The 22,673-nt window shown below is 46.9% G+C and overlaps 1 protein-coding gene across 1 annotated transcript in view; it reads right to left on the minus strand.

Annotated features, from left to right (window-relative positions):
* The window catches only part of mast1a (microtubule associated serine/threonine kinase 1a), a 51,266-nt gene extending 36,669 nt beyond the window's left edge, over window positions 1–14,597 (minus strand). Inside the window, exon 1 of the mRNA XM_088932949.1 lies at window positions 14,472–14,597. Coding sequence (XP_088789075.1) covers window positions 14,472–14,554 — 83 coding nt within the window. The 5' untranslated portion in view covers window positions 14,555–14,597. The remainder of the gene's footprint in view (window positions 1–14,471) is intronic.
* Between the last annotated feature and the right edge of the window lie 8,076 nt (window positions 14,598–22,673).

The raw sequence follows: 22,673 nt of genomic DNA on the forward strand, positions 1-22,673 counted from the left end.
GGCTAAGATCTACCCCCCAGAACAAATGAGAACATGCAGACTCCTCCAACAGTGTTCATCCCAGACTTTAACCAAAGGCCCTTGAGCAGTAAAGCAGTAGCACTACACAGTTGCACGGTTGCCATCTCAGTATTACTATAAATACATTCATCACTGAGGAACACTGATGTCTTTATTACTGATAATTCCTTACACTTATATAGTGCTCTTCTGGACTCTCAAAGCTCTTTACAGGTAATGGGTACTCCCCTCCACCCTTCAACCCAACAAAACAGCATCAGACCTGTGGAGGATGGCTGAACTGACCCAGTTAGTGTTTAATAACCAGGTTTAGTGTATAGTGATAGTGTATGTAAAGGGATCTAGCATGCCTGTAGCATTACTGCTCTCGAGAATTGAAATTGGGTGTTGAATGGAGGGCGGAGGGAGGAAAGGTTCCACAGGTCACAGCTACTACTCAGAAGAGTGCGCCAACATTCCCAAATTGTCCAATAGGTTTAAATCGGGGTGGCCAACCCTGCTCTGACAGAGCGACAGTCCAGCAGGTCTTGTAGGTCACCCTCAGTGGACAGTGGAGGACTCAGCTAGAATGAAACAGAGGATACAGGGAGGTGTTCAGTACCAGGTCTAGGTCTTCTCACAGGGTGAGAAGTTGTACAGAGAGAAGAAACAGCTCTTATCCTGACCCTAATATCCTGCAAGACTGCACTCTGGAGCCCCCTTGACACTTATCCACGGGGGTCTTTGAGGACAGGAGTTTGGAGAGCTGGGGGTATGTGAGCTCTGGGGATTGAGTTAAATTAGTCATTTTATCACGGCTGCAACACACGGACCATGTGGAGTGGTATACGCACCATTACAGACTACAAAACGCAACCCAGCTATATCACACAACAGTCTGCCTCTCTTCCCGATGAGCTAAATTCATTCTATGCTCGGTTTGATGTCAGTAACGCAGATCCAGTCCGGAGGATTCCAGAAATCCAAGACGGAAAGCCACTGATCGTATCCAGAGCGGATGTGTGTAAAGTCTTTAAAAAGACCAATCCACGCAAGGCTCCTGGCCCTGATGCCATCCCTGGTCGTGTTCTGAAGGCATGTGCAGAGCAGCTGGCAGATGTCTTCTCGGACATATTCAATCGCTCTCTAGCTCAGTCTATAGTTCCTTCCTGCCTTAGGAAAACCACCATTGTCCCATATGTCACCATAAGAAACCCAGAGTCAGTTGCCTGAATGACTACCGCCACGTTGCACTCACATCAGTTATCATGAAGTGCTCCGAGCGGTTGGTCAAAGCATACATCGCCTCCTCACTGCCCGACACCCTAGACCCACTGCAATTTGGGTATCGCCAGAACAGGTCAACAGAGGATGCTAATGCCACTGCCCTCCATACTGCCCTCTCACAGCTGGATAAGAAAGGAACATACTGTATGTGAGAACGCTGTTTGTTGATTACAGCTCAGAATTCAATACCATAGTGCCCTCAAAGCTTGTCATCAAGCTCCAGGACCTGGGACTGAACACCTCCCTCTGTAACTGGATCCTGCACTTCTTGGCGGAACGTCCGCAGGTGGTGAGGGTGGGCACTAACATATCCTCTACCCTGACTCTAAACACTGGAGCCCCCCAAGGCTGTGTGCTCAGCCCTGTCCTCTACTTCTTATTTACTCATGATTGTCTCGCCAGGCATAACTCAAACTCCATCATTAAGTTTGCGGACGATACAACGGCCATCGGCCTGATCACAGATGGTGAAGAGTCTGTGTACAGGGAGGAGGTTGAAACCCTAGCGGCTGTGAGCTACCAAACATCCAGGATATCTACTCAGCAAGATGCCTTAAGAAATCCAGGTCCATTCTCAAGGACCCCAGTCATCCCAGACACAAACTGCTTTCTCTCCTACCGTCCAGTAAACATTACGGAAGCATTCGGTCAAAGTCCAACAGATTAAGGAACAGCTTCTACCTCCAGGCAATAAGACTGCTAAACAGCCAACCTGCAGCTCCTTCAGCAAATCACCCATAATGGCTACATGGACACGCAGTTTTCATTGTATTCGGATTCGGCATACTGTACTACTTGGACATAATGTATTGCATACACCCTGGACACATAGCAGCTCTATTTACAGCATATTGAGTTTTGTCTGAGTTTATTTTATTCCATTTCTATTGCATTATTATCTATTATTATGTAACCTTATTTTGTAACCTTCATTTTGTGATTTTACCCCCCCCCAGTAGAAAAGACATTTCATTGCCAGCAACTACTGCTGCATGCTGTATTGTTGTGCTTTGATAAATAAACTTTGATTGCTCGATTGATTGATTGATATTGATGGCAGATGGAGTAATTAGAAGTACAGGTGAAATTCCTGCCTGGCGGGCCTCTGATGGCTTCAGCGTGGAGATAAAGACCTTCAATTTCCCCAGCTATCAACCCGGCAGCCTTTGATGTGCCGCCAGCCAGCGAGGAAAGCAACGGCGGTATTGAAGCAGAGCTCCGAGACAGACGGGGCAGCCCCGCAGACCCGCGCAAAGCGGAGCAGCTGATCTCCGCTCTCCGCCTCCTGCCGCAGAGAAACGAACCCAAATCATCAAAGGGAGCAGAAATTCTGAGGGCCGACTCCGTCTCTGTCTCTCGGGGTGTGGGATTTCAGACTGGCAGCCAGCCCTGGCCCAGGGCCTCCAGCGGCGCGCCTCTCTCTCTCTCTCTCTGCCCATCTGTCCACAGCAGGCAGAGCTTACTTCTCCTTTCTCAAGTCTTCTCGAAGAGCAGTTAGCGCGACTGCGGCTCTCGGCGCTCAGTATTGCTGTGACCCGGCCCATCCGAGACACGAGAAGGGTCTTTCTGGCTTTGAAAAAGACGGCGTAGGAAAGCAGGTGGAAGGCTCTCGCGTGCCGCGACGGTCAGCTGGCGTGTGGCAATGCAACACACTGGCAAGGAGAAAATGGAGAAGATGGAAACTAACATGGATTGCTCTACTGTATAGCGCTGGAAATCAAGAGGAAGGCAGCAAACCTGCAGTGCCCTTCTGTTTCGTGTGCATGGTCTCCAAGGCTCTGATGCTGTTGCCACACTTAGGAGAGGAAAGAAAGGACTTCTGGGGGGACAGGGGCTGTGCCTCGCGCTCTCTTCCAAAGATCCTTCTCTCAAGCTTTTCTTCTTGCTGAGTAGGTGGCATCTGATATAGGTTTTAAGCCCGGCAGTTATTGATAATTGAGTCCAAACACAGTGATCCAACCTTAGTGCCACACAAGAAAGCCTGCAGACAGGCTTCTTTTTCACGTTCAAAAAGGTTCCTTAGGGAGTACAGGGACTAGAGATGCCTGCCCTGAGGGAGGATCGAGCTCCAGGAATCAGACATTGTCTCTTCACCCTCCGCTGGCTGTCACCAGGACGTCCCAAGAGGCCAAGCCCTGGACTGCATTCCTCAGTCTAGATCGCCTGGGTTTTTTGTTGAAACAGCCGCCTTAGTGACTCATCTGGGCACTTGCAGGCTTGCAGCCTCTCCCCCAGCTGACACTAACTGTCCAGCGGGGGGCGCTGTGGAGCTCTATCCATGACACAGGAGGGATGGTTCTGACTGGCGGGGCTTGTCAGAGTAGCATGTTTTTGGGTACAGAAGCGGTAACCACAAAACCGGGTGGGGGTGGTACGTAATCCAAATGATCGGAGATTCCAATTGTTTAAGAAAAAAAGGGAAACAATGGAACTGTAATGAATCCATCAGCAGTAAGCCGAGACTTAGTGATTGCACTAATATAAGTGAATTTTGATTAGTTATCAAAGGTAAGTATTGTTCATTGTAATTTCCCCATCTTACACTAAGAAACAGTGCTGTGTGTCATACCTTGTGGATGGTTGGTGCAGTATGGAGACACTGTTTCCTCTGCTCTCCCACGATCTTATTTTCTTTACCACCATTTACTACTGTGACCAGTTTATTTTAACCAAAGCAACTTATACTTCCACCCACTTAAACAGCCAAGCATTTAACAGAGCAGTTTAGGTGATACACCTTATGACAACAGTAGTGCTTCACTTTAGGTTTGAATCCACAACCTTCCAGTTTTTCTAGGGAGACGAAGATCACCTAATGCCAATACCGAATGCAAGAATCAGCCTGTCTTTCTGATTTTGGTTAATAATGAAGACATAATGACTTCTGAGAAATGGAAAATGTCTTTGAAGCCTGTGAGCGAGTCAGTGCTCCAGCCTATGGAAGAAACAGTTAACAGCAACACATTTGAAGAAAAGGAGGAGTGTGGGCAGACCATATTTAAATATTTAAGAGAAATGCATTAGGTTAAAGTACGTAATCTGCAGCCAGGCTGGCAAGGGAATGAACTTGCCTAATGACTGCACTCAGTAATGCTCCTTGCTTCAGAGAGCTGCTGGAGAGAGGACTGTAATAAGACTGGCAGGGATGTACTGCATTCCTCTGACACTGCCTGTCCCTCTGCCTTAATCTCGCAGGCTTAATGCACTGATGATCCAATAAATTATACACTGTGCAGACTGGAAAATTAAAAGCCCGGAAATGAAGAAGAGACGCATACACATCCAGCAGGAAAGGAAAAGATTATGTGCTAAAGAAAGCAAAGCAAGTAGGTGTCTTCAATTCATTTCAAAATGCTATGCAATAGTCGGATTATATATAGCCATTTACAAAAAGCTCACTAATCACCGTCATGTGATCCTCTGTTTGCCATCAGAAGAACGATCATAATATCAACAGCACTGTTTCACCTACATTGAAGCAAATCAGCTATGCTTTGCTGAATAAATGGGAAGTTTAAGTTTAAGAAATCCATCTCTCAAAGATTACCTTTCACATCATGCCTGCCCTACACATAGACATTGTCTGGTCCTGTTCTGTTTCTGGATTAAGAAGGCTGACTTTCGCATACCGCAAATAAAATTCACATACAGGGGACCTGGAATCTTTGCTGTAAAAAAATAGCTGACAAACCACTGACACCTAGCTACAGCTGCACATTAGAAAAGTGTAAAATTAACAGAACACTAAGAGAACATTTCTGTACAGATCTCCTACACAGGGTCTTTCTGTCACGATTGTAGTCCCCCCCCTTAAGGGCGCTCCGGCTCGTTCACTTTTTAGTTGATTTTGTGCACCTGCTCCCTGTTCCAGCCTCCCTACAAAAGCCAGACGCTCACTCTGTTCCAGGCTCTGCATTGGTTTCCTGAACCAGCCGAGTCCGGGACCTGGAGCGCCTGGTCACGTTCCCCTTTTCCCCCCCGGCCCCTCGCCAGATCCCGCTCCGGCATTTAACTTTGTCTTGTTCGTCTAGGATTGATCACCCGGCTCTGGACATTTGCCTCACCACGCATTTCCCCTTGGACTACCTTTTGGACTGTTCGCCCTGGACCACGCCCCCCCAGTTCGTACCAGCCCTATTCCTCGTCTCTTCCCTTTGTGTGTTCACTCCCTTCCGGATTGTGTCGTCTGCACAGGGTTCCGAAAGAGGCTCCGTAACACTTTCCACATCTCTTATCTAGAGCAAGCATTTCCGATCTGTTACCTAAGGCCTCTTTCCAGATCTTTTACCTAGAGCATACTTTCCAGATCTCTTATCTAGAACAAGCTTACAAGATCTCATACCTAGAATAAGCTTTCCAGATCTATTACCCAGAACAACTTTTCCAGATCTATTGCCTAGAGCAACATTTCTAGATCTATTACCTAGGACAAGCTTTCCAGATCTCTTACCCAGAGCAACCTTTCCAGATCTCTTACCTAGGAGCTGCTACTTTAGATAAGACATCAGCTATCTTCTATGTTTAAACTGTTCGTCTCACAGAACCCCAGAATCTGGCTTGCCATCGCCAGGTGAATTAATGGGCCACTGGTAATGGCTCCTCTTATGAATCTAACAAACAATTAAAGTGGGCAATGAGATGTGAAAGTGAAAATGCTCAGATATACGGGTACTGCAGGCATCACGGGGGCAGAGGCCTCCCTGCCCTATTCCCCTCTCACCCTCTCTCTCACCATCCCCACGCTCAGACCCCCAGACCAGACTGGTTTGGTTACTTTTTCTTGAAACCAGCGGGAGTCATGTCAGTAATCCCAGGGCGTGAGGCAGACACAGCCCTCAGACACAGCAAGATTGAGTGCTGCCCACGGTTCAGCAGGCTTTATGAGTCTCTTTAAAACACCAGCAGCAGCAGACCCTTCAGAAGTGTTCAATTGGTCCATTTAAGCCAATAATTAGAGGTTACCAGTTCAAAAGGAATGAAAACCCGAAGACCCTCAGCAACAGAGCAAGCTTGTTTTAATCAGCTGACGCCGGTAAAAGGTTTGACAGATGTCAAAATTCTAAAGAGTGAACGGTTCACAGCACTTGATAAAAACAGAAAACCCCTCCCAAAATCCAGCCTGTGGGAGTGTGGAACAAGCTGCCCCGCAAAAGTGGGTGAAGCTTATACTTGGGCTTCCTTCAAGTAACAGCTGGATTAGATCCTTGGATCGATATCCTGCTAACTATATCAATAACTAAATTAATTAAGTAATTACATGGGCTTAAAGGCCTCTCGTTTGTAACCTTCATTATGGTCTAAGGTCTAAGAAAGTGCTTTACTGCTGTTGAGCATTCAGTTGAAAATTGTATCTCTTTTGACGGTACCAGTCCCTACTGAAGGAATATGCAGTACACCATGGTATGAAATGGAGTAAAGTGCAGTGAAACAATCTGAAAACAAGTTATCATGTTGGTAAAACATCTTAGAAATAACTGGGGGAGCAAACAAGGATACCAGGTGTATTTCTATGCATCTATAATAGGAGCCCTGCAGGATCACAGTGCATCAGCTTTTCAACTTCTGTTCAATGCATCAACATCCTAACACCCATAGAAAAGAGATTAACTGTTTCAATTAAGCCTTAATGGACTGGATAAGCAGTTCATAGATTAAAGACACTGAGAAAACCTGCTGGACTGCAGCCCTTCTGGACTGGAGCTGTAAACCCCAGTATTAGGACCTAAGTATATAAAAGGGATGGCCAGTCCAGATCCTGCAGAGCCACAGTCCAACAGGTTTTACAGGTCACCGTAAGTGAATCTTAAATGACTGCAGACGAGGAGCAGTGATGCACGATCTCTTGGATGGAAAATGTAAGCACCCAGCTGACTTCCCACATCTTGAGCTGTTCAGTTCCAGAACCCTTTACTCCCAAAATTAATCAGCCACTTAACCTGGCAAAGGATTGCTAACAACCTGAGAAACAAGACCCTTCCGGATCGTGGCTCTCCAGGAGCCGGGGGTGGCCAGTTTGTGAACTGTCCCTGTCTTTCCTGCTCCCTGTCTGGACGAGAAAGCAGATGCTGTGCTTCCAGCTCAGCAGGGCCATTCGTTTCTTTAATGAGTGAAAGAGAGAGAGACAGAGATGTAGGATTACACAGCTGTCCTGCGGAGAGACTCTTGTCTGGCCCGGCAAGAGGGAGGCTACTAGTCGGGGCCCCCTAATGAAAATGATAAACCATAGACGCCAGCCTGGCACCTCTCAGACACCTCTTTTCTTCTCCTCTGCTTTCAGGGTCTCCTACTGCTGTGTGCTACACCTGTCTGATCCCCCGGGTCTGCAAAGAACTTACTCCTTTCAGTGCAAATTTCAGCCTGAGCCTTTCTTTTAGAGGATATAATCTCAGAATGATCTGATTTTTAATCAAACATTTGACAAACCTTTTTTGTTTCTCAATTAGGAACCAGCCATTTCTTTTTTAGCGTGCACCCTACAGCCTTTCTCCTGTTGGCTTCAGGCTGGGCACCCCAGCAGCCCATATGCGCACCGAGGTCAATGGGACCTGCAGGTCTTGACACGCCCCCCTGCAGAGACAGAAGCCATTCGTCGTTTGTTGACCTGCGAGTTCTACAGTGCCTGACAGGACGGTTAGCGCTGAGTCACTGACTGCCGCACCGGAGATGTTGTTTAGAGCTAATGGGTGCCCTGCTTGCTGAAGTCTCTGCTTGCTGCAGTCTCTGCTTGCTGGAGTCCTGCTTGCTGGAGTCTCTGCTTGCTGGTGTCTCTGCTTGCTGGAGAACCTGCTTGCTGGAGTTTCTGCTTGCTGGAGTCTCTTCTTGCTGGAGTCTCTTCTTGCTGGCGTCTCTGCTTGCTGGAGAACCTGCTTTCTGGAGAACCTGCTTGCTGGAGTCTCTGCTTGCTGGAGAACCTGCTTTCTGGAGAACCTGCTTGCTGGAGTCTCTGCTTGCTGGAGTCTCTGCTTTCTAGAGAACATGCTTGCTGGAGTCTCTGCTTGCTGGAGAACCTGCTTGCTGGAGTCTCTGCTTGTTGGCGTCTCTGCTTGCTGCAGTCTCTTCTTGCTGGAGTCTCTTCTTGCTGGCGTCTCTGCTTGCTGGAGTCTCTGCTTGCTGGAGTCTCTGCTTGCTGGAGTCTCTGTTTGCTGCAGTCTCTGCTTTCTAGAGAACGTGCTTGCTGGAGTCTCTGCTTGCTGGAGAACCTGCTTGCTGGAGTTTCTGCTTGCTGGGGTCTCTTCTTGCTGCAGTCTCTGCTTGCTGGCGTCTCTGCTTGCTGGCGTCTCTGCTTGCTGGCGTCTCTGCTTGCTGGAGAACCTGCTTGCTAGAGAACCTGCTTGCTGGCGTCTCTGCTTGCTGGCGTCTCTGCTTGCTGGCGTCTCTGCTTGCTGGAAAACCTGCTTGCTGGAGTCTCTGCTTGCTGCAGTCTCTGCTTGCTGGAGAACCTGCTTGCTGGAGTCTCTGCTTGCTGGAGAACCTGCTTGCTGGAGAACCTGCTTGTTGGTGTCTCTGCTTGCTGGAGAACGTGCTTGTTGGTGACCCTGCACTTTGGAGTCCCTGCTAGCAAGAAAGCTGAGATCACGCCAGTTGATCTATCCCATCCTGTCTTGGCATTGCAGCACTCAGCCAAGTGTGCACTAGTTCCTGTGAGATCTCTGGTCTTTTCACACAGTTTTATTGCCACCTGTCGAGGGTGTGGTTAGATCTTGAGCTGATGATTGTTGATCACTACTGCAGCTGCATTATGTTGTCAAGCAAATGAACGTAACAAATGTTTATTTCCAAATCTGAAGGTCGGAGACCAGAATCTCTGATGGACTGGAAATTTCACTGTGGCATGGTGTTCTAGCCATGATCTATCACTACTGTATATACTGCATACAGAGGTGTAATATATTGCATCTGCTGTTTTGTGTACTGGATCAGTAATTTTGGTATTGCAGCGAATGCTTTCATGCACAAACACAAATTTGTGCTATTCAGCGATCGCTCTCTTTCAGGTTGTTCTGAGGGCACAGGCAATCCCATTTTAGAAGTCTGACTGTGAGTACCCCCTTCCTTGCAGTCTTCCCCCACCCACCCACACTTTCCCGGAAATAGCAGCCTAAAAAATAATGGGAACAGCACAGAGATCAAACGCTAGAGGAGTAGATGGCTAATAAAAAAAACGGAAAGGTGCCAAGAGATAGGAAATAATCCCTCCAAGAGCCGCTGCTCCAATTCTTTTTGCCTTCCTCTCCATTATCAGCGGCGCACAGTTCGGAAAAGAAGAACGAAAATGCCCAGGGCGGGATTAATGGTCTCAGCTTCCTGGAATTTTATAGACCTACATCTCCATCCCAGAGAGTGAGCACATCTGTTACTCTCAAGCCTGAGGCTCTGCAGGTAGTGAACTAGTCCAATTAGCACTACCCCTCCCCCCATGCTCCCCCCAAACCAGCGTTAACAGATGCAGGTACTATGTGCAAAACATGTGGGCTGGTTGCTCTCATATCAACCCTGCTTGGCTTTTAAAGCTACCGCACTTCCAAGAGACTTTAAATGCCTGAACTAAGTACAGAAAGAATCCATTTGGCACATCTGGCTCATCTGGGCCTATTTGGTCGTTAGTAGTTTATTGATAATAATAATAATAATTGCTTACACTTATATAGCGCTTTTCTGGACCCTCCACTCAAAGCGCTTTACAGGTAATGGGGACTCCCCTCCACCACCACCAGTGTGCAGCCCCACCTGGATGATGCGACGGCAGCCATAGTGCCCAAGTCCTCTCACCAGACACCAGCTATCAGTGGGGAGGAGAGCAGAGTAATGAAGCCAATTCATAGATGGGGATTATTAGGAGGCCATGATTGGTAAGTGCCTATGGGAAATTTGGCCAGGACACCGGGGTTACACCCCTACTCTTTTCGAGAAACGCCCTGGAATTTTTAATGACCACAGAGAGTCAGGACCTCGGTTTTACGTCTCATCCGAAGGACGGCGCCTGTTTACAGTATAGTGTCCCCGTCACCATACTGGGGCATTAGGACCCACATGGGCCGCATGGACCACTAACACCTCTTCCAGCAGCAGCCTTAGTTTTTCCCAGGAGGTCTCCCATCCAGGTACTGACCAGGCTGACGCCTGCTGAGCTTCAGTGGGCTGCTAGTTGTGAGTTGCAGAGTGATATGGCTGCTGGCATGATCTGATGTCATTGATCCGATGTCCCTCATTGAAGGACATTCTTGAAGGAACCTCAAAGTGTCAGCTTCAACCACATGGCTGGGTAGCATGTTCCGCACTCCCACCACCCTTTGGGTAAAGAAGTGCTCCTTACTCTTGTTTTTAAATACACTTCCACATAGTAGAACCACCTACGGTTCATGTTTCACTTCTTTGAAAAAATCCGCTTCAAAACTGGGTGGACCCTGTTGATGCCTTGGAGGAGTTTGAATACTTATATGGAGTCCTGTCTTAGTTTCCTGTTTCCACTGTTCGGGACTTGAAAGGTTCGGTCCCTTCAGTTGGTCAGTGTAACTGGCATGGTCAGCAACCCAAGCTGTTCTCTGGTACTATTTCTAACTGCCCTGAGTCTCACGTGTCATGATTAATGAATAAGGAAAATGCATGTTTCTCTACATGAGCAGGTGCAAGAAGACTCTGCAAAACAAGCTGGATTTTTTCACAAGCTCTGGTGAAACTGGCATCTCCGATCCCCTACATCCATCTGTCCAATTGTTTTATTATTTTTTTGCAACGACAACAAAACAGCACCCGTGCCACCTACGAGTACCATACAGGAAGCAGCGTGCAGCCAGAAAGCCTATTAACTGCTTTGCTTGTACACTGGTGCAGGTGAGATTTTCTCTTACAACATGGTTTTAGCTGTGAACTTCAGGTAGAGGGTCAGGTGCTTGTGCTGTTGTGCCTCGCGCTGAAGGCGTTATTTGAATAAGATATTGCTTGATCAATGCTCAGGCAGTGGCTGTTCTGTGTTTGAGTGTAAATTAAATTTGATTTGCCTGGCTGGTTGCTTCCATCTGACTCAATTATAGCGGCGCTTTCATGAGGGAGCTCAACAAAGGCATTCGGCCTTGACATCTTTTTTCTTTCTTTTTTTTTTTGATGTGTCAACCTGAAAGGGTCGGCTGCCTGCCTTAGTATTCCCCAGGAAGGCATGTGCAGTGCTGTGTGGAACACAGCGCCCAGTCATGCTGTGTGTGGGCGCTGACTCACAGTGCACTCATGAGGGGTCACAGGGTCGCTCAAGAACAGCCTGGCTGGCCTGATCCACTCTATAACCCAGGCGAACAAGCTGGGCTGGTGAGTTTTCACTCGCCTCTGGTGCTCTTTCCCAAACGCGTGTCTGCCTGCGTTTCTGTCTCACACTGAGCCTGCGGTAGGCCCAGTCTTGGCTTCTCCAGCCACAGAGCATTAACTCTGGGGACGGAGCTCCAAGGATTCACCTTATTAAGAACGTCTGAGGTGCACGCGGAGAGTGAGGAACTGATCCCCCCTGACTGGAAACCGGGAGGGGGGGGGACACCGCATTGAGGCTGGGCATGATGGGAACCTGACATGGGGAAGGGTGGGGCTGCTGGTACAAGCGCTGTGGTCACATGTTCGCCTGCTGCTTGTTGCTATGGAGCTCAGCATGACACGGCAACACAGCTGGGGGGGGGGGGGGGGGGCGGGAGTGTTGATGACAAACAGAGGGGCTCACACGCCTGAGGGAGGGAGAGACAGGCAGAGATACACACCTGCTGTCCTCTCCCTGCTCTGACACAAGCCGGACTTCAAAATGCTGAATCACTTTAGAAAAACAATCTTGTCTTCCTAAATAGACCTGGAGTAATTAAAAGGAGATATCAACCCCCCATCTTTCTCCCCTACAGCCTTTTGCGATCTGCTCTGTTTTATTTATTTCTGTGACAGCAGGGCAATTTGTTTTTAATTGCTGAGAAGCCGGGAAGCCCGTGCTGAAATATCTGTGCTCTTTCTCAGGGCCCTCACCAATCAGAGCCATGTGCAGTCTGTGCAGTCCTGGCTGAGGTATGTGAAGCCACCAGTGTCAGCTCCACGCCCCACACCCCTCATCCCTTGCCCCTCACAGCTGGCCCCTCTCCTCTCTCTCCATGACCCTGGCCCCTCACCCCTCACGCCTCACCCATCACCTTTCACCCCTCATCTCTCACCCCTCTCCCCTCGCCCCTCACCCCTCACTCCTCTGCCCTCGCCCCTCACTCCTCACCCCTCACTCCTTTCCCCTCGCCCCTCACTCCTCTTGCCCTCGCTCCTCGCCCCTCTCACCTCACCCCTCACCCATCACTCCTTTCCCCTCGCCCCTCACCCTTCGACCCTCATTCCTCTTCCCTCACCTCTCACCTCTCACCTCTCACCCCTTGCCCCTCTCCCCTCACCCCTCGCCCCATAAACCTGGCACCTTGCATCACACCCAGATTCCTGGCCTGTCGCCCCTGAGCCCTCACACCTCACCTGACGCTCCTGGTCCCCGGACCCCCACTCTTTATTCAGCATGACGCCTCCGCACCTGAGTGGCCATCTGAAGCCACAGACGCTCCAGCCACCAGCGCCGTGCTCCCAGAGCACCCGCTGCTGTTCCCATCAGCCCCTGCAGGCTACAACAGTCTCGCTCTCTCTCTTTCTCCCCCGCACTGCGCAGGCCTGCTGCAGCACCGTCTGTCATTCCGCTAGGCGGTCACCCGCACGGGAACTACCTCATCCCTTCCCAGGAATCTCCATCGGTCCAGCTCCCATCTCCTCTCGCGTCTGCGCGCGATCTCCCGACACCCCTGAGGGGGTCGGACTGAGCCGGGGAGAGGGGGGGGGTGCTTTTTCCTCGTGAGGCAGTGGGCGTGTACTGTCCTGCTCGGTACGGTCCCGTGTAAAATCGGCCCGACGGGCCTTGATCTCAGCTGACCTGACCACAGCGCGCTCCCTGTGCCCCTGACCGGCCGCTCAGCTTTCAAAACCGCTGTGCTTTAAAAAAACAAAGGCGCAAGGAGAGGGCTCGCCTGGACTGCTTCCTGGCCTCGAGCTTCTGAAGCTGCAACGAAAACACACCTGAGCCGACAGCCAGGGGACACACGCCTGACTGAGCATCCTTCTCTGCGCACATGAACACACACACACACACACACACACACACACGGCCACTGGAGCGTGCTCACACACGCTCCAGAAGCAGCCTCAGAACCCTTGTCCTTTCGCTCTTCGGGCTGCTGTCCCCTGGGGAGCCCTGGCGACTTCACCTCTAACGGACTGCTTGTTAACAAAAAGGGCAGCCAACCCCAGTGTCCAGATATAGGATGCTACACCTCCTGGGGGGGGGGGGGGGCTGTGGGCATTGTTCCCCCCCTCTGCCAGCAGCCCCTCATCCTGTCTGACGAGCTCGAGAGCGCCTCTCCATCGCGGAGAGACCCCTCACTCTCACCAGAGCCCCCACTCGGCGCACGCAGCCCCCAAGGCAGACCGACAACAACAGCTCCGCTCCACAGCCCTCCGGGACACCGTATTGATCTGACACAGCGCAAGACTAGCAATCCGTCTGCCCTCTTATGACCATTCCAGCGTCTCTTTTCATGCCTTTCTGCACAATAGGTCACATTTTATTACAGACAAGTCTTTAGGACTCGTATATTCTGTAAAGGAACAGTGTCACTCCAAAAACCAAGATGAAATAACATAATACACATGGAAAGACACCCGACACCTCTGTTGATATCACCATGTATATATCAGCACATAAGCACAAAGCAAATACATTTATTTTTACATGCAATAAACATGCCAGAGAATAGTGTGTATTGCATGAAGATGGTTCTGCCCTAAAACCCATAATTTGGAGGAAACTGTTAAATAGGACATCATTATGCAGCAGAACGCTGTCTAAATCCAGCGCAGGCAGAGCCCTCACCGCCCCAGTCAGAATGTCTCGCGTTATACAAAGCCGGAGAGGCCAGCATTGCAAATGGATCGCAGCGTCTTGTAAACAGACGCGCGCACACGCACACACACACACACACACACACACACACACACACACATCAGCACAGGGCCCTGCGGGCGCAGGAGAACACAGACATGGGCAGGGAGGGAAGGACAGGAGCACAAGGACTGCCCGACCCGGCACCTAGAGATCACAACAACGACCGACATAAAACACTGTGGGCACAGGGTGCCGTTACCTTTTTGTGCGTCGAAACATGTTGCTGTCGAAGAAGCGCAGCATAGAGGAATTGGACAAGGCAGCCCAGAGAGAATCAGACATGCTTCTTCGGAAACGACATTGTGATTGTGGCAGCTCGGGCTCTGCCTGTGTGAGCCAGGGAGGGGCGGCAGCAGGAGATGAGGCAGGGAGGGAGAGGGAGAGAGAGAGAGGAGAGGAGAGGAGAGGGCTGATGCCACACCAGAGCCGGCGATCGCAGCGAGAGGGATGCAGCACGGCGCTCTCAAGGGTAACGTGCACAGCCAGGAAGTGGAGAGGAAGGGAATGTGTGTGTGTGTGTGCTTGCACGCGCATGTGGCTGCTGCCTTTAAGAGCAAATCAGAGGCGCAGTCGGATTCCAGAGATCCTGAGCGCTCGCTAATGGAAAAGTGAATGGGAAGGGGAGGAGAGAGGTGTGACCCAAGCAGAGAGAGAGAGAAAGAGAGAGAGAGAGATCATGGTGGGGGGTAGTGACTGGAGACCCAAGACTTAATCTGGCTGTACCAACAGGAAAGATGCAGTTTGCAGGTGTTAATCATGTGTTGGGGGAAAACAAGCTTCAGGAAACCAAGCTGTTGCATTGGGTTTGGCTTGTTTGGAAATGATTTTTTTTTTTTCCAGGACTGAAGCATTCATCTTGTAGCCTTTAATTTCCCTTGTTTATTTTCATCAATAATAAGACTAAGAAGAAAATGAATAATTGCCATGCTAATTTTAAAAGGCTTGTTTTGTCAGAGGGATGCATTTCATTTGGGAAGCACAGGAACAAATGTGAAAGCTGTGTGTGAAGGGACAAGCCATAATACAGGATATTCTACACCGTCATGAGAAGCACAGAATGGGCACTCCTCTCTAAGCTAACACTCATGATCTCACGTACAGCATCACATGCAGTATCTGTCACAGGGCAAAGCACAGAAATGACTGGACTTCATTCAAAATCTCACTACAAACACCAGTCAGCGTCTCTTAGCAGACTGTTAATACGATTGCAGCTGTGAGACCCATAGAGAAACTAGAGCGTTCATTATTAAGTGCCCACTCAGACTTGCTAGTGAATATTAAAAACATCACAGTCGATTATTAGCTGCATGCGCAAAAAATGAACTATTACAGTACATTATTTACAGAATACTCAGAATTAAAAAGGTCAGACACTGGTTGTCTTTATCTTTCTCGGGTCGACTAAGGGTTGTAGTGCTGAGATTTGGGAAATTCGGAACAAGGGAGCATAAAAGAGCAAAAATAACCGTCAATTTAAAAAAGTAGATACATTCCCATCAAAGATTCAGACTAACGACATATCATATGACTTTCATTACTTCTATGTGCTTATATTAGTAAATACAATTTTCACTTTGATTTCGTGACCCTGTTCAGCAACACAAATAAAACAGAGAGAGCGCGGATATTGAGAGAGTTGGACTGTTCCAGCTCACCTGGCCTTGCAGGTGATCCTTGATAAATGCAGAACAAGAGGGAGACAATGTCTTTCTCACTCCTGTATTCCCCAGTCATTCCCCGTCTCTCTCTCCTTTTCCTCCTTTTATATATACAGTACGCTATACTGTTTACTACTGCACAGTGTATACTATACTGCCCAGTGTATATATACTCTACACAGTTCGCTATACTGTATACTACTATGTACTGAATACAATTCTGCCCAGTACATATATACAGTACTGTACTATACTGTATAGTAGTATATGTGAGGCTGAAGACAAACACCTGAAGAAGGCTTCACAACCTAAACTTTGTATCTCTTTTCTTTCCATTTCAGCATTGAACAAACCTCTATACTCTATAATATGTTACACTGTATACCACTTTATACAGTATACTGTACCACTCAGTAAATACTGTATATATACAGTATGCTATTCTGTATACTATATCACTCAGTATATATACTGTATATATAGAATACTACTGCTCAGTATATATACAATACAAATATGCTGTATACTATTATATATTCCATACAGCTCAGTTTATATCTACAGTGCCTTGCAAAAGTATTCAAATCATTTAAAGGATTTCTAATGTTGCTGAGTTACAAATGATACTTATACATCTTTTTCCAATCAGTATTTAGATTGCAGACTCGCACACTCACACAGAAAATGTTTAAGCAGGTATTTGTCAGGAGATAGCTTAAAGAGACAAAGAAAAAAAGTGGAAAACTGAAATTTGCTTTAAAATGCATAAGTATTCAGATCCCGTGCATTAATATTTGGAAGCACCACCCTTTGCCACAATAACCGGTTGAGTTCTTCAGGGTATGTGACTACCTCCTTAAAAAACACAGTGGATAAGAGTGATGTTCACCCATTCCTCAAGACAGATTTGCTCCAGCTCATTGAAGTTTCTTTGACAGAACTTGTGGACCACAATTTATACTATACTGTGTATTTAGTACTAATATGAGTACATTACACAGTATTCATTATACTATACCACACAGTATATATATTGAGTATGCTATACTGTATACTACTCTATATACTTTACTATACTGCACAGTATATATACAGAATGCTATACTGTACTCTACTATATACAATGTACCACACTATATATACAATAAGCTATACTATATACTCACACCTGAAGAAGGCTCCACGGCCGAAACGTTGTGTTCTCTTTCTTCTTTTTTTCAGCATGGAATAAACCTATTACTTGTTCCTTTGCAGCCTACGCATGCTGACGCAGCTACCCACCTGAACTACTACAAGCTATACTATATGCTACTGTATATACTTTATTGTACTGCACATTATATGTAGTATGCTATATTGTATACTACAATATATACTTCAGTATACTGTATAATACTATATATATTATAATGCACAGTATATACAGCAAAGGAACAAGTAAAAGGTTTATTCCATGCTGAAAACAGAAGAGAGAAACAGAAGTTTGAAGCCCTCAAACCTGAAGAAGGCTTCACAGCCGAAACATTGTGTTTTCTCTCTTCTCTTTTCAGCATGGAATAAACCTATTACTTGTTCCTTTGCAGACTACGCATGCTGACGCAGCTACCCACCTGAACTACAGTATATACAGTACATATACAGCAGTATGCTATACTATATACTACCAGATATATTTTACTCTGCTGTACATATATACAGAATGCTACACGGTATACTATTATATATACTATAAAGTATGTATACATTATATTACACTATATTCTACACTACTAACTCTTAAAGCAAAAGGACACCATTTCAGCACCAAGAACAGCAACCAGCCAGCAGCACACCAGCACAAAGGGGAAGTTTCCAAAGCAAGATGTATATTGTATGCTACAATATATACTTCAATATACTGTACAATACTATATATATATTATACTGCACAGTATATACAGTATATATACAGCAGTATGCTATACTGTATACAACTAGATATAATTTACTATACTGTACATATATACAGAATGTTAAACTGTATACTATTATATATTTCTCATTTCACCTCAGACGACGATGATCACACTAAATCTCTCTGTCTGTGTTCTCAAAGAAGGGTTTCATAACATCCATAGCAGAAAGACAACAGAAACTAAACTCATCCTGAAACTAGGTTCACACCTTCCCCCTTCTCTCAATGACCGACTCATTTTCGTGTAATCTTCTCTATTCTCAAGCAGGTTTTGACTTCACACCTTTCTTCACCCCTCTCCACCTTGCACTTCCTGAGTGCCCTCTCTGCCCCTCCTGCCTCCTCCCCTCTCCCCTCTCCCAGCTATGTTCTTCAGTGCTATTTAATCTTTGCTGTCAGCCCTGTCTTTCTCACACCTGAAGAAGGCTTCACAGCCGAAACGTTGTGTTTTCTCTCTGCTCTTTTCAGCATGGAATAAACCTATTATTTGTTCCTTTGCAGACTACGCATGCTGACGCAGCTACCCACCTGAACTACTATTATATACACCATACTATACAGTATTACACTATATTCTATACGTCTAACTCTTAAAGCGAAAGGACACCATTTCAGCACCAAGGACAGCAACCAGCCTGCAGCACATCAGCAATATCAAAGGGGAAGTTTCCAAAAGCAAGATGTCACAAAAGACAGGCAGACCTTTTGAGAGAATTTCATCCCCCACCCCACAAGATGAAAAAAGTGCTTTAAAAAAGCAGCCCAAACATTGCACACAGGATGTAAATCTGAACATCTGATCTTAAAGCAGTACTCACCCACTGCTCTTCCTGGGCAAAGGAAGATCCTTCTGAAACAGAAACAAAAAGATACAAATAATGAATTTCACTCCCAGACTGTGCTCGCACGCAGTCAATCTGTTATACATACACACACACACTGCAATTCCAGACATGGGACTGAAATTTGGCAACATATACAATGTGGATAAATCATTCCAAAGAAACAAGACCTTAACTACCCCACCACAGGGTGGCGCTCCTCTACAAACACCACCTCCTGTCCTCCAGCGTCCTGCAGCAGAAGATTAACACTCCTCCCCTGCTGAGGCAGGCTGTGATGCTGCGCTGGGGAGCTCCTGTCTTAACTAATGGCTTTTGTTTAAAAGCTCACCGTGCCATCCCATGTCCAGAGCAAAGGACTAGAGTGCAGTGCAGTAAAATCATGGCAAATCCAGATTAAGGCACTGCATACGGAGGTCTGAGCAAGAAACGGCAAAAATAAATCAATGCCTGACACAAGCAGGAAATCTCTGGCGGAAAAGCAACCAAATCCCATCCAGATTTGTTCTGATAAAGGTCTCACCAGAGGTCGAGCGCACAATTCGCAGTTGTGCCCTTTTCTCAAATGCCAGACTTATAAACCATCGCCAGTCCGCAGCCAGGTCGGCCAGTCCAGACCGATCTCCAGCTCCTGTCCGTTCGGACCAGCCCGGCGGCCCAGCAGCCTCTTCTTCTCCTCGCCCACCCAGAGCGGTGCTCTCCTCCGCAGCTACACCGACCCAGCCTCCCCCCTCCCCCCCGAACACAACAAAACTGTGCTCATCTGTGTCTGCCCCCCAGCATCAGACAGAAGTGCTGCCAGCTGCCCCATCAGTGACACTCTATACAGGCTAATACGCTGAAAGGGGTCTTTTGGTCTGGCGTCTGCCACTGTAAAGGTAACTACTGTATGAATAAATCTGATTACGCTCCGAGGGAGATGGGCTCTCTGTTGATGCTCGGAGCAGGCCAGACGTGGTTCCTCTCCACCAGTGTATATCGGATTACCACTGATTCTTGTGGATCCTGAACAAAACTGGATGATTACATTAACCTTCAGCGGATGACCGTTCTTACTGTTATTTCAGCCTTTTCTTGTTCCTGTGTTTTAGTATGTCCGCGGACAAACGCGGAGAATCTTCTCTCCAGCCACAGTGGGATCAGAAACTCCGGTACAATACCGCGTTATATCATAGCATGTGGACTTCGTTAATTGCTACGGAATTTGTTAAGTTTAGATGATTGTGGAACCGATGCTGTTTTTGTGTAGGCTTTTGGACATGCTGCCTAAGTTCACGAACAATGGCAGCTCCTGAAAAACTCTTCTCATGATTTAAAGCAATTTTTTTTCTAGCAAAGTACATTAACCAACTGATGCAGATTTGCACATTCATTTGTAACATGACACTCCCTTATTTACATCCCAGCGTGACCTCTTGCGTTTTTTTGCTTTGTTTTGCATCACACCTTACTGGTGTCACGAAACAAAGCTTTTTATCGCTAAAATTAGTGAATGCAGAATCGCTCGGCTGTTTTTATTCTGTTTAAAATCAGAAAGCACAACTTTTCCCAAAAGGTGGTGCTAAACATTGTGATCTTTTAAAAACATTTTGTTAAACTGATCTACAAAAACACTTAAGCCTGACAGATATTCCCAATGGGATCGCCACGCCTTCCAAATTCAGGAATTTTCTACGTAAGCACTGTGCTTCTAGACCTCCTGCAAGAGACAGAAGCATTCTTTAGATATACAAATGCAAATGTGATCTTCCTTCGATGAACTACATGGAAATGCAGAGACTCGCTTGCTCATCTTGCATTTAAAATTTTGATAAAGATATTGTTATATGTTGAAAATCAGGATTTGACTGAGCGGTTTAGTCAATCAGTAAAATAATTTTTCATAACCCCTGACTTGTAAGTGATTTCTAGCAATACAGCAATACACCCAGCACTGTGAGGCAGCAATGCTAGCCACTGTGCCACTGTGGCACCTATTCTGTTACATTATATTTAAAAATACACAATAGTCACATTTATTCCTACGGTGTAAATGTACTGAAAACAAAACGTTTTGCAAATTGAACCCCTTAGACTTTTGGTTGTTTCACAAAACCTCAAAAACATTAATAGACGCTTATGGCGGTAGCTTGGATAACCACCAGGAATTAAAGGAAACTGGACACAGAAGCTAAACACCCAATATCGTCATGTGAGAAGTCACAGAATTATCCGATAATCTAAGGTAAAAGATGATCAACTTCACTTATTCTAGTGGCAGTTTTAAAAACATCCTAAAGGCATCCCAGTGTTGACTATGGTGTCCATTATCTAGACTTTCAAGGTTAAAGGGATGGTTCTCGTCTCACAAAGAACACGTAAAAACATTTTATGCAAATGTTCTCTCAGGAAAGCGGTTTGGGAAACTAACTCACACTTAAGGACATTAACTAGGACCGTTCAAAAAGTCAGTAATCAGGATACAATTCTCTAAGGCTCCTATTTCAGGCTGACGCCATCAATCTGCTGTCTGCTGCAGAGTTCCTTTGCAACATACATAGAAAACCGCAAATTTGCCAAACAGTAACTAGTTTACTCCACCAGCAATGTGGTGTGATCGAGTGAAACACAAATCGGAGGTATACAGTGTGTGATTAACCCAGAAAGAGGAAACTCGTGTTGAAAAGCAATGTTCTGGATCAACAAAATGGATGTGTTTTGCTTTTTGGACGGTTTGTATCCTCTGAGTCTGGTGTCCTAGTTTGAATTCAAGGAGCAAATAAATTACAACCTTTACCAGGATATTTTATCCAAAAACTGGTGCCTTTTGTCAAGAATACAATGACCACATAGGATAAGTGAGCATACATATACACATTTGTCACTAGTCATTTTGGGCTCTAGTAAAGCACTTATGGTACAGGAAGTGTCTCGAGGTTATAAAATGCAACAATCATGAAATAATGACTGCAAAGGTATATATCAATTTTGAAGATCATGCATTAAGGAATACAAGGGACTGTTTGCGACATATACACTATACTATTTATACATCCGTCTGTTTTCTAACTACTTCTTCCAGTTCATGGTTTCAGGGGATCTGGAGCCTATCCCAGCAAGCAATGGGGGCAAGGTGGGGTACACTCTGGATGGGGCACCAGTAGGGCCAGTCCCTGCATCGCCCTTGAGGAACGGGTGCCACCAAGCCTCCTCTGGGCTCTCCAGGAGACAGACTAATATTTGTATCCCCTGCGGCCTCCCACAGTGAGCTGGTCTCCCCCCCAGAACACTGCAGCAGCCAGACTCTTCAGAGGGTTTCTTCAGAGAGACGCACAAACCCAGTCATCGCCATCTGCAGAGATGTCGGGTTCGATTTCGATACCACCAGAGCTTTAAGGCTCTAACACAAGGATCCCTCAGTCCTGGCTCTGCAGGGCCAGCGTGTCCACAGACAGGACCCCCAGACCTCGTTCTGCACAGGTTTTTCAGTCCATCTGAATTTGTAGGGATCTCAATCAACTCACTACTGGCTTAAATGAACTAATCAGACAGCTCCCCCCAGCTCTCCTGGTGCTGCTGATTTAAAGAGACTCAGAAACCTGCGGACAATCTGGACCGACAGTCCAGGACTGGGGGCCCCTATTGAAGACACCCTGACCCTACAGTCCAGGACTGGGGACTCCAGCTGCAGACACGCTGGCCCTGCAGGACTGGCACTGGACAGCCCTGCTGCAGACACACTGACCGACCATCCAGGGGTCCTGCCCTAAAAGAATTTATCTTATTAGCTTAATAGAGGTTTAAAGCTAAAGCTGTCAGCGGTTAAAGAGATGTATTAAATACCAGCAGAACTGACACCTCCACAATGTGTTAGTGAGGTTTCTTCCTGCTTGTGACCTCTGTTGCCTCCTGTGTTTCCTTATAAAGAATAAAATGCCGAGTGAAGAAACTGGCATTCTGTATTT

This window comes from Atractosteus spatula, chromosome 14, assembly GCF_055471065.1.
Source record: "Atractosteus spatula isolate fAtrSpa1 chromosome 14, fAtrSpa1.hap1, whole genome shotgun sequence".
Lineage (NCBI taxonomy): Eukaryota > Metazoa > Chordata > Actinopteri > Semionotiformes > Lepisosteidae > Atractosteus > Atractosteus spatula.